At 40.6% G+C, this 12,453-nt stretch overlaps 1 protein-coding gene across 1 annotated transcript in view; it reads left to right on the top strand.

Annotated features, from left to right (window-relative positions):
• Window positions 1-1,341: 1,341 nt before the first annotated feature.
• The window catches only part of pdcd4a (programmed cell death 4a), a 55,365-nt gene continuing 44,253 nt past the window's right edge, over window positions 1,342-12,453 (top strand). The window contains exon 1 of the mRNA XM_084318575.1: window positions 1,342-1,854. Within this exon, the coding sequence (XP_084174701.1) occupies window positions 1,806-1,854 (49 nt within the window). The 5' untranslated portion in view covers window positions 1,342-1,805. The remainder of the gene's footprint in view (window positions 1,855-12,453) is intronic.

Raw genomic sequence — 12,453 nt, 5'->3', positions numbered from 1 at the left:
TTCATAAAGATTTTTTCCACATCTGCTTCCGTAGTTAGAACACAGTGTTTCTCCTACACAGAACCCTGAATAACCCCAGAGTGATGGATGGTCCAGGTGGGTGGGAACCAGGAAACTAAACATCTGACACACACTTATGAACAACCACATCCATTATTGCTATGCAGCAGTAAGAGACATTGCAGCAATGGCCATTCGAGGGTCATAATTACAGGGACGAAGTGCAGTGACGGACGTATTTTTGTTGAGGACAATATAACACTTGAGATCCTGATATCAAAAACAGTACGTGGCTATAATGGGATTCAAGTAAACAAGACATACAATTTTGAAGACGTTGTTTATTGTCTTCAAATAAACATTTTGATTAAATTGTACATACTACTGGGTAATGTATAGTAGGAGAGGACTGGTGTAACATTTAGGTCAGAGTAATTGGCTCTCTGGGTTATTAGGAACACACGGTACCAGACAAGACTCCTTGCTAGGTTTAGTCGATAATCCAATGTACAGTAACCCCTCCAATGTAGTTCCCCCCCCCCAACCAACCTCCTACCTACCAACCTCCTCCAATGTACAGTTTCTTCGTCAAATGTATATACTCTTTTTTAGACTCTTCTTGTATCAAAAACAGTACTGTATTTGTAAATCTGGTATGTCATAAATGTATAGATGTAGCAGTACTGTCTATCTGTATGTCATATATGTTATGATGAATTGAAAATGGGGAACCCTGATGTAAACAAGACGAAAGTATTTCTCGGTCTGCATCCCCTTAACAATTGTGTGTATTGAGCTGTACTGTATATTGTACCCATTCTGCAATCTGTTAATAAAATTTTCAATCAATTAATCTACTAATCGTTCAGGCCTAGAGGCTGGGAGACTGCAAGGGCCACAGGCTTCATAACTACCTACCCTACCTTAAGAGACAGAAACAGGTTTGCTCACAACAACCCTGTAGATATAAATAGAAGAGATGCACAACACTCAGACTCTTGTGTTTTTGTGCCACATTACATACTGTAAAACATTGTGTGAATAAATATGTATTTCACATTATGTATTGGTCTGTAATATAGTGGAATATGGATCATAATAATACAATACTTTTGAAATAGAAGAAGCTACCGAGGAAGAAAACAAACCTGAAACGCATAGCGTGGTGTTTGTTTGTAAAGCGATGCACAACGTTGGCCTGTTTGTATTCCGCTCCCTGGTTGGACGAAACGGACTAGTACTTGCCCCTTCTATTAACCAATCCCAAATCAGCGTCTTCCCCACGTGACTTCGCTCGGCTGTTCCTTCCCAAAGTTAAAAACAGACTTTGTTTATCTTGCAGGCTGCTCGTTGAAATGTGCTCCGACTAATAACCAGCGCGTTTTAGCAACAGATTGTTGTTGGTATTATTTACTTGCTCGTTTCAGATTCAATCTGAGAAGAGTGCTAGCTAGTCCTCTTTCGCTTCTTATTAACGTCAGTACATTTATTATTGTTAATTTCCCTTTGTCGGTGCATTTCGGTCGCCTATATTATTTTTCTCTTTAGATTAAGTTAACTTGACTAACGTTAGCACGAATTAACGTTTGCAAATTATAAAGGGTGAGGGGGGTGCGTTTTACTTTTTTTTTTTTTTATTCCACGCGTGCAATTAGTCAAAACAAAGGTAATTTTTTCTAATTTTTTTTTTTACTAACGTTATCAGAGCATTGTTTTCTAGTCGTATTGACCTCGTCGCACGCCTTCTGGGGTTCGTGGCTTTGAATTTGAAACGATAAAAACAAAGCCTTTAATAAAAGAGCGCTATGGCGACCGAAGTGGAGGCATGGTCCGTCGGTCAACAACAACACGACGGTGAGTGATTCATTAACACCTTGCAGCACATAAGTTAATAAGACTAGCTAGCCATGTTGCATTCGTGCAGAACATTTGGGAGAAGCAGCACCCCCTTCTTTGGGCCTGAATGTGGGGGAAACATGCATCCATTGTCCCCTGGAAGGGATGGGCTGCAGTACCAGCCAGGCTCCACCATGTGCTCTGCAGACCAATAGGGGATATCTGCAGAGCCGCAAGCCCAACGTCTGGGCGGGGCTTCGGAGCTTGTACTCTGTTTTTACCCCGCCTCAAACCGAGTACAAGCCCCGAAGCCCCGCCCAGACGTTGGGCTTGCGGCTCTGCAGATATACCCTACTCCTTCAGACACTTGTGCACTGACGGAAGATCACGAAGATATCTGACGTGACTGTAACATACCGAACGAGGACAATGTGTACCTGCTCGCCATATGTGGTTTATAATGTTTTGCATGCGTCGTTGTTTGTCTGTCTGGAACACGCTGGACGTTTAACCCTTTCGCGACTGTGATTGGCTGCAGCTATGGGGCTTTACTTCCTGCTATAGCTACATCCATTTCTGCAAGACTTGTGCACAATAATAAACAAGAGTGTCGTGCACACACTGGTTGTTGTGAGAGACTTCATTTAATTACACCGCGATCAGAGATCTATTAAATGTTATGGAAAATCCACAGGCTGTATATGGAATGGACCTTTATGCCAACACTTCGGATCGGCTGCAGACTCTAATATCTTTGACATATTTTTATCAACACAACTTTTTTTTGGTTGATATTCGTAACGCATTTATGTGTTTTGATTTATTGAAAACGTTATTAACAGATTGCAGAATGGGTACAGTACAATACATACAGGGATGCAGACAAGAGAAAGACTTTCGTCTTGTTTACATCAGGGTCCCCCATTTTCAATTCATCATAACATATATGACATACAGATAGACAGTACTGCTACATCTTGCATGCAATACAAATAATGTTTTCTTGGGGAATTTCATCATTGTCAAGACAAACAAACGCCTTGCATTCGAACAACCCCATTGTGTCATTGTCTTTATCCCATGATCCTGCTGTGCAAAAAGTACACTATACAAAATAATTTGACACATAACACAATTCTACAATGACTGCGCAACCAGAGTGAGTCACATACGGTCCTCCTACTGTAGCCTTTCAGCATGATAGTGACGTCGGAATGTATATCGTACCATAAGAGCCATTACATAATCTCTGTTCTTGTGTATTTAAATGTAACATAAGTGTTACTTATTTATATCAGGCAACCAGTAACTGAATGTAGATTGAGATTGTATTTACATTTTTAAGATTTCATTTGCAACCATACAGCTGCAACTTTATGCTAATGTTTTTGACTTTGTGTTTCATTAGAAAACATAAATTCCTGGGTATCAAGATCCACCCGGGGTTGCGCAAGGGGGTAAATCTTGCAGGGAATGTGTCACATGATATATGAAACCACACACTGGCTCCCTGGAATGTGATTAATGTCACCGAGAGAGTGGCTGATACATCTGTGCACAGATGGGATGCTCTTCTTCCCACTGGCCTTTTCTCAAGGAAGGTCAGCCACGCTTGATCAAGCAGCTCTGTTGACGTGTTGGTCACACACTGTGTCAAAAGACTCCATTGTGTGGCTTTAAAAGGAAAGAAAAAAACACAACTCCTGTTAATATAGGCTAGTGAGGACATTGAATTCACGCAGCAGCTGGGGCTATATAACCAAACCTTTCAAATCGGTCCAGCCCAACTAAGTAGTGCGTGTGAAAGCAACCAGTACACCCGTCATCAGATATTATGTAATTAATGTAGTCCAATATATATTCCTATCCTTTTACATATCTGTACTATATCTAGTATATACATACCCCTTACCTACTCTTACTAGTTAGTTGGGCTGCTGCTGGCCATTATGACTACTACCATACTGTCTTTATACCTGTATCACTGTATATATTAATATTACAACTCTGTACATACATCTGATTAGCACTACACCCAGTAGTACTAATTTATATATTTTATACCCAGTTGAATCACCTGTACATTCACATTGTATATTACTGTTGCACTTTACTGTTGCATTTGTACTCTGGTTGGATGCCAAACTTATTTTTGTTGTACTGTACTTGTGCTGTATAATGATGATGATACATTTCAATCTAATCAATGATTAATATTCCACTTCTTGCCGGAAGACTACTCCCAAAGCCCCTGGCTTTGATTTCTCATTTCAAACAGTGACGTGTTTTGCTCTGGGGCTGGATGGGGTTGTCGTCGCTAGTCCTCTGATTCCTTCTGATAAGCGCCCTACAGCTGTAATTGTTGGATACACTGGGGTGGGGTGTTCACTTATGTTCACCTGTTAGAACATTTATATAACTTGTGGGGTAAATATAGGCATTAGAATATACTGGAGCAATGCTCATTGCCATAAATGTCAAGCTTAATCTGTTCATGGCCTGTTGGGTACACATAATGTACGTTAAAGTCTTGCTCTTTTGTGAACTGCAGCAGAACCCCCCCCCCCCCCCCCCCCCCCAACACACACATCCATCTTGCATTTACATTTTGGAGCCAACCACAGGCCAAACAAAAAAAATATTAACAAAAAAAATAGCAATGTACAAAACCCCAGCAGACATATTGGTACCAGCTGATATCTGGAGCTAACACGTTGGGTCAGTCCTACCATAAGGCGTTTAATGGACAAACGTCAGTTTTAGACTGACTGATGAGCGGGAATGCGATTTTCAATGACTGGGAATGATGCTGCATCGTAATATTATAGGAACTCCTGATAGGATTCTTGCTGAGATTATTTATTTGAGCTCTCTTTTCCAAGGCTGACAAGTTGTAAAACACATATGGGTGTATGCGCGTGTGTGTGTGTGCAGGGCTGTACAGTGCTACGAGGGCGTAGCATATTGCCCCTAAAAATAGCCTGTGCTAGTAGAAAAAAATATTTGGGGGCACCCTTGCTAGTACTGATTTCAAACCTTTAATTCGTATTTCACTCCTTTTTTTCGAGGAATTTAAACATTGCGAACTAATCTTGTTGGCCGTTTTCTATATCTCTCCTCCCTCTGTCTCTCTCCGTCTGCCCGAGGAGCGGGGCTGGTACTTACATACTCGCGCGACTGACACTCACACATGCACATACGGGTACTTGAGAGGTGCTGTCCGTCCTGAAGCAGAGCAGAGCTCATCATAGCGGAGAGAACGAAACGTTCGAAAAAAGCATGCATAGCGCGACCTGTGTAACATTAAGTTACACTGCTATCTCCTATCTTAACGTTAGCAAGCTAAGCATGCATAGCGCGACGTGTGTAACATTAAGTTACACTGCTATCGTTAGCAAGCTAAGCATGCATAACGCGACCCGTGTAACGTTAAGTAACTTGTGTTCCGCGGGGAAAGACCGGCCATCACTGCATATAACTTGGTTGAATCCAAATATCCATTCAGAAACGTTGTATTATGAAATAATTCTGGGATGTCTGACTATTTCCCTATGCCTTGTTTGGTGCAGGTTCAGCTGACACTGTTGACATGCCCACTACGCAAAGCGTGTGCTCTCACACACGCACACACACACACACACACACACACACACACACACACACACACACACACACTGCTCCGGTCATGCATCCACTCAACTCATGGAAAATATATCATCAGGCTATTGTTCTAAAAGTATCTCTACTAATAGTATTGAACTGTTTTTAACAGCTGGGTATTGGGTGGGACATTCTGATTTAAGAACTTTCTAAATAAAATAGAAAGTCCCAAAATAGTTAATTTATCTGACTGCTTGTATTAATTGATCAAAAAGTAGCCATGTGCAGTAATATAGTTATATAAAAGAATAATAAAGCAATGTCGATTATGTTCTTATGCTTGCAAAATAATCAAAAAGAACCGATAAGAGTATCGATAAAGTACCGTACCGTTAAGCAGTATCGAATCGATAAGAGTAGCAGTATCGATCAAATCCTAACAATCCTAACCCATCCCTAATGAACACACTGTTATCAATGAAAGAAGAAATGTTTGCAGCTGTGGTAATACTTCAGTTGGTTCATTATAAAAGATACAAACCTGAAAACAAAAGCACTTAAATGTTAAATAAAAGGACCACAGTAATGAGGCAGGAGGAACATATTTTGTTGCACTATAATGGTAAAATTGTTATTAAAAAAAAAAAAAAGTGCCCCTAAAAAAGATTCTGTGCCCCTACATTTTTCATTTAGGGGCACCTGTGCCCCTAGTGAAAAAGCTTAGCGTACAGCCCTGGTGTGTGTGTGTAGACGGATGCGACCAGCCCATGCTATTGTTTTTCATCTGATGGAACTTTTTTTCACATGGGGCTAAAGAGAGCCTTTAATAATAAAAGTATAATGACTGGTAATTAAAGGCGCTGGCTAAAAGCAACAACATGTTACCTTTTTGAAGTTTATTATTATTAGTCTCTGGTCCAGAGCCTTATTTTTAATAGAGGACTATGGGCTGGTCTCGTCACACATGAGAATCCGTCTCTCTCTGACACTACAAGGTGAATGACGCTAGACCATTTTGTTCCACTTTGTTAAGCGTGCGCTTACCCAATTGTTTCTGATTTGACCAGCCAGTCAGCCAGTCAATACATTTCATGGGCTGTGTTGATAGGGTTATACTGTACATCATGCTGCTGCAGATTTGGTTGAAACGACCCAAGATGACAAAAATACTATTAAACTGCTTGAACCTTTGACCCTCTTACATCTAACGACCCGGGTGGCAGGGGCGCACGCCAACTGAGGTAAAACTCTCTGGATTTTTTTTTTTATTAGACATTGGAAGTTTGTCTGACTCTGCGGCAGTGAAAAAGCTTGAAATTACATTTGGCATAAGGCCAGAGGAACTATTCAAAGACTCCAACTCGAGTCGCCACTTCGAGACAAAACACACGGGAAAAACACAGAAGCCTTTAGTGGGATTTTGCCAAATAATTGGGTTTGGGTCTGATAATCTTTTTGGAGGTTGCTAACTATCCACACTCTTATCTGTACTGGTCAACTGCAGCTGTCATGGCACAGTATCAGCCGTACTAAGGAAACTTATCGAGGTTGGGTTGGCCTAACTGTACATCATGTAGCCTAGCTACAACAAGACGTCTGCTTTGTTGTTGCTCCTTGGCGTTCCTGCTTTGCAGTCGGGCTGCATGTGGCCAGACATTGGCTTGTTTGTTTGTCTGCTTACTCCAGGTTTTACCAAGTGTAGAGAGTATTCCGCTTTGTGAGAAGGCTGCAGCTTTTTGTTAAATGTTTTCAATTCCAACAAGCATTCAGTCGTTTCATGACAGGACACCCATTCAGCATTCAGCAATATTCTTATTGGTACTAACTGTACTTGTTTAAACCAGCAAGCGAACCCATGCTTGACAATTGAGCACAGATGAGGTTCACTAATAACCTCTCTCTCTCGCTCATTCAACCCCCTCACCCCTAGCTCTCTTCTTGTTAAAACCTGAAAACCTCAAGCTATTTTGCTCAGCTGGCTCTTGGAGAGCAGGGACGATGTCTCTCCACCCCTCCTCTTTCCCGGTTGTGATTATAATACATTTGAGGCCAGTCCACAATGATATATTATTGTTTTGTAGTTGTGTCTGCCTCCTCCCTCCGGTTTTCTTTTGCTCTCTCGTTGGATATCGCTGCTCTCTGCCGCTCTTGGGACTTGTCACAACATCGCTCGCACTATAGAAGCAATGCCGATTTTGTGCCAATAACTTATACGTTCTTGAAAAATACCAGGATGTCGGGGGTCCGGGGACGAGTCAAAGACCGGCTCAGAGCGCATCTCTGAAGCGCTCAGACACGTCTCTGAGCCACAGACGAGCGTCTGTGATGGATGCGAGCACGAGTTTGCTTCTTCGTCAAGGAGCGCTTGTCTCGGATCTAAACAATTTGACTGGGACCGGAAAATCAGAGCTAAGAGAGTGTAGTGAGTGCCTAGTGTTAGTTGGTCACACCATTAATCGGCCATTTGATCCAAGAGTTTGTTAGTTGATTTTCTATGTTTTTATTCTTTCCCTCAAGCTGAATGTTATTTCACTAAACAGATTTTCACCTCTGAACATCAAATCTGCACGGTTGCATGTGGAAAACACAATTTTACACATTTGTCTATGAAATCAACCAGCCTGATTGAGTTGACAGTCTTATGACTATTAGTCGACTTAATCATTTCTTATTACTCCTAAGTTTTAAAATAAACATTCTGTGCAAATTGTCACATGTTTTCAGTATCTTAACGGAGACCACAGTACATGAGAGCTTAGCTCAGTTTCACAGGAAGTGGTGGGTGTGCAAAGCTACTTTCATGGCTATTTTGATCCTTTGTTACAAAACATTTAAAACCTTTTTTTATTTCATTTTATGAAGGTCAAAAAGTCGAGGCTAGATATCACAACAATATTACTTAAAGCCATGCTAATTGTGTATTGCAAACTGAACTCTGTGTTCTTACCTACTTAACCATTGTATTGCATTATTACATCATCAGCATCTCAGACATCTTGGAAGGCAATAGGGTGATTGTAATGAAATAACATATTAATACAATGACAACTGTGGCCAGTGAGCTGTGTTGAAGGCATTGTGTCATATTGGTTGGAATTGCATCATCATGAAAAGTTGAAAACACTGTGAATTGGGAACTGTAATGGGTGGCTGATATTAAGTGCTGACAGTAGTTGATAACGCTAATGGAAATATCTATGGAAATTGGCTAAATGCATATGGAAATATCTATGGAAATTGGATAAATGCATATGAAGGTAATTTACATTCCGTCACATGCAAGTTGATTCTGAGGAGGGTTTATAATATGATTGCTTCGCTAGTGTCCTTACCCGCCATTTATCCAGTTACTCATTCACTTATTATCGGTTATTCATTGCGGTGTTGAATATAAAAATGCAAAGTGTGCCAATGTTTACAACCGAACCCAAATGTTTTGGCATGCGTCTCTTTGCTCAGAGATGCACCACTCTCTGTCCTCTAACGTTTAAGAAATGACAGTTTGCTTGAACTCGTGAGGACAAATACACCCACCTACCCTAACCCTCTCCACCCACCTACCCCAACCATCTCCACCCTCCCCTCCAGTCATAAATTGTGTATTATGGCAAACTGAACTCAATGTGTTGTTACCTAGGGCTGTCTTAAATACTTCGAAGCTTCGTTCGATGGCACAAGCTTCGAACATAAAAAAAAATCTAAGTTTAAAAAAATATATATATATATAATTTTTTTTGTGCCTCCAAAATCTTGCGCCTCCATTCCAATGAAACGAAAGTAAGCGGCGCCTTCCCACCTCCATTCCAAGGCAAAGTAAAATATATTGTTGGTTTCCTGTTGGTTGTCAGTTTGGCCATGGGTAGGTAGGGAATTTATTTGATTTTATTTTTTTATTTAATTCTTTCCCACGGCGACTATGGATAGGGAATTTCTTTATTTAATTAAAATGTTCACAACAACATGGATGCATGTACTCTGCCAGCATGTTTAATATCCATAATACTAAATGTTTGACTAAGATTTCTATGAAACTGTATTCTTAAAAAAAAAAAAAAAAAATTTATAGTTTAAAAAAAAAAAACTCATAAAATATATTGGGTCGCACCTAAATCGGCAGGGTCGGTCGGCAACCGGAAACCAACTATTAATTTTGTTAGGCCTAACGAAAGTAAGCGGCACCTCGACTCCACCTCTCTACAACAAGCACGTGGAGATTATCTGTGTTGAAAACAACAAGGACATGTGCAGCAGACATGTCGACGAAGAAGCGAAGCAATGCCGTTTGTTATTTAAGACTATGTCGGACAGATTTGTGTTCATTGTGCTGCTTTTTTAAAGTGTCCCGACCCATATAAAAATATGTCTTAATAAAACGTGCTTAATTAAGTCAAATTCTGCCTTTGTCTCAATCAAATACATATAAATATTTATATAATTGTTTGCTTGATAGACGAAGGTTGCAACATAATTATGTCATGTCGTTGGCTGTGAGAGCAGCCCCACTGCACCCAGGCAGCGCTGCGCAGCCGAGTGAAACCTTGTTGGCTGCGTCACAGTCACGAAAGGGGCTACTTAATTAATCCAATCCACTTTATTTATAGAGCACATTTAAAAACAACAACGTTTACCAAAGTGCTGTACAAGTCCCACAACATAAGATACAAAAAATATAATAATAATAATATTAAAAGAAAATTCTCGAAGCTTCGAATTAAAATCGAAGCTCGGCCCCGAAGCTTTGATTGCCAAAAAAAGCTTCGAAGGTCAGCCCTACATCATCAGCATCTATGACATCTTGGAAGACAAATAATGAAATAACATATTAATACAATGACAACTGTGGCCAGTGAGCTGTGTTGAAGGCATTGTGTCATATTGGTTGGAATTGCATCATCATGAAAACACTGAATTGGGAACTGTAATGGGTGGCTGATATTAAGTGCTGACAGTAGTTGATAACGCTAATGGAAATATCTATGGAAATTGGCTAAAAATGCATATGGAAATATCTATGGAAATTGGCTAAATGCATATGAAGGTCATTTACATTCCGTCACGTGCAAGTTGATTCTGAGGAGGGTTTTATAATATGATTGCTTCACTAGTGTTCTTACCCGCCATTTATCCAGTTACTCATTCACTTATCAGTTATTCATTGCGGGGTTGAAGATAAAAATGCAAAGTGTGCCATAGGGGTGCACCGATATGAAAATTGGATACTGATACCGATTGTTCAACTAACACAATCGGCCGATACCGATACTTGTGGCAGAAAATAAGTATTTGTAATTTTTTTTAATATTTTTATTTTTTATTTTTTTAATATTTTTAATGAAACTACTGTATATTTGTATGTTTGTATTTGTAGGCCTCTTTACTTACTTAAAAAAAGGAAACCTCAAGAAATATGTTTATGGTATCACTATCCCTCTCCCAGTATCGTCTGGCGGCCTGCAGAGGGATACTATTTTCTCAACCAGAGCTTTCAACCAATGCAATGGAACCATTATGGCGGCCTGCAGCGGGATACTATTCTCTCAACCAATGCAATGGAACCATTTTGATTGACAGTCGATTCGGCCAATTACGCCACACCGCTAGCACCCACCTCCTGCTGTTCTTACCACCAATCGGCAAGCGTTTATTCATTTTCTACTTCGGGGCATGCCGCCATTGATCTGCTTGCGAGAATGCGAGTCAAACTCAGAACCACAACAAGCTAATACGTTAGCTGCCCGGCAGTGCCCGCCGACCAGCGCGCTCCACAGGATGGCCAAACGAGACACAATGATTTTACTGCAACAAATGTTATAATAAAAAAAGCCTTTCTATACATTTGTCTGGTTGAAAACTTTATTAACAGATTGCAGAATGGGTAGTTTGGTACGGAATGGAACCGAGCTATGAACGGCTTGCTTGCTATCTTCGGGTAAATACTATGCTGATGTAATTGAACGTGTAACTAACTATATAACGTTAATGCCACAAAACGAATGTTTGTGTCATTTTAACAGCAGATACTTTCTTAAATGCCATCCTCCCGACAGAGCGGTGTTGATGGGGAGCTCTGATGGGTTCGCTTGGTTGTGTTATTAGCATTGAACAGCTAACCGAAAGCTAGCGTTAACTAATGTTAAAGGTTTAGCCATAACGTTACGTTGGCTAAAGTTGGGGCTATTCATAATCCAGCAATAATGGCTGCAGACCTGCAAGCAAAGTACAGCAAGTTGGCAAAGGAGTATTCCAACGTAAATCACATTTTCACCAGTAACGTTAGTCTTCTGCCTCCCGGTAGCTCATGTTAGCGTCGTCACTGAGCGACCACCTCGCGTACACAATTAATGACATGTTGCGGACAGCCATATCGGTGACAATGTTTAGCTTTTAGTGCCAAATGATAAGAGTCTGAAGCGGAGTCTCAAAAGAGAATGTTGAATATTTAGTAGTAACTTTGATGCAGTAGCTTGTGTGTGTGTGGGGGTAGTTGGGTACGGAATGAGCAACGGAATGGAACTGAGCTATGAACGGACTCGGAGTAATGCCTTGCTGCTATGGGTAATAATAATATGCTGATGTTATTGTCCGTGTAACACTAACTATATAACGTTAATGCCACAAAACGAATGCCTTGTTAATCATAAGTAGTAACTTTGATGCAGTAGCTTGTGTGGGGGACGGCGGGCGTTGTGCAGGTAGGTCGCGAGTGAACTTTTTTTTTTTTGCCTTTTGACGCTACACAAATTGATGGTTATTTATCGGCGACTGCTATCGGCACATTTGAGCTTATAGGCCGATAGCAGTCAACAAGGCACTTATCGGCCGATACCGATACCCGACCGATATATCGGTGCACCCCTAGTGTGCCAGTGTTTACAACCAAACCCAAGTGTTTTCGCATGTGTCTCTTTGCTCAGAGATGCACCACTCTCTGTCCTCTAATTATAGAGCCATATGAAATCCGTTTTATTTTTTCCAAATTCCGTTTTAATATTTCAGAATTCTGTATTTTGCTTTGTA

The sequence above is a fragment of the Notolepis coatsorum genome (genome assembly GCF_963971535.1).
Source record: "Notolepis coatsorum genome assembly, chromosome: 7".
Lineage (NCBI taxonomy): Eukaryota > Metazoa > Chordata > Actinopteri > Aulopiformes > Paralepididae > Notolepis > Notolepis coatsorum.
This window is presented reverse-complemented; position numbering and strand designations above follow the sequence as displayed.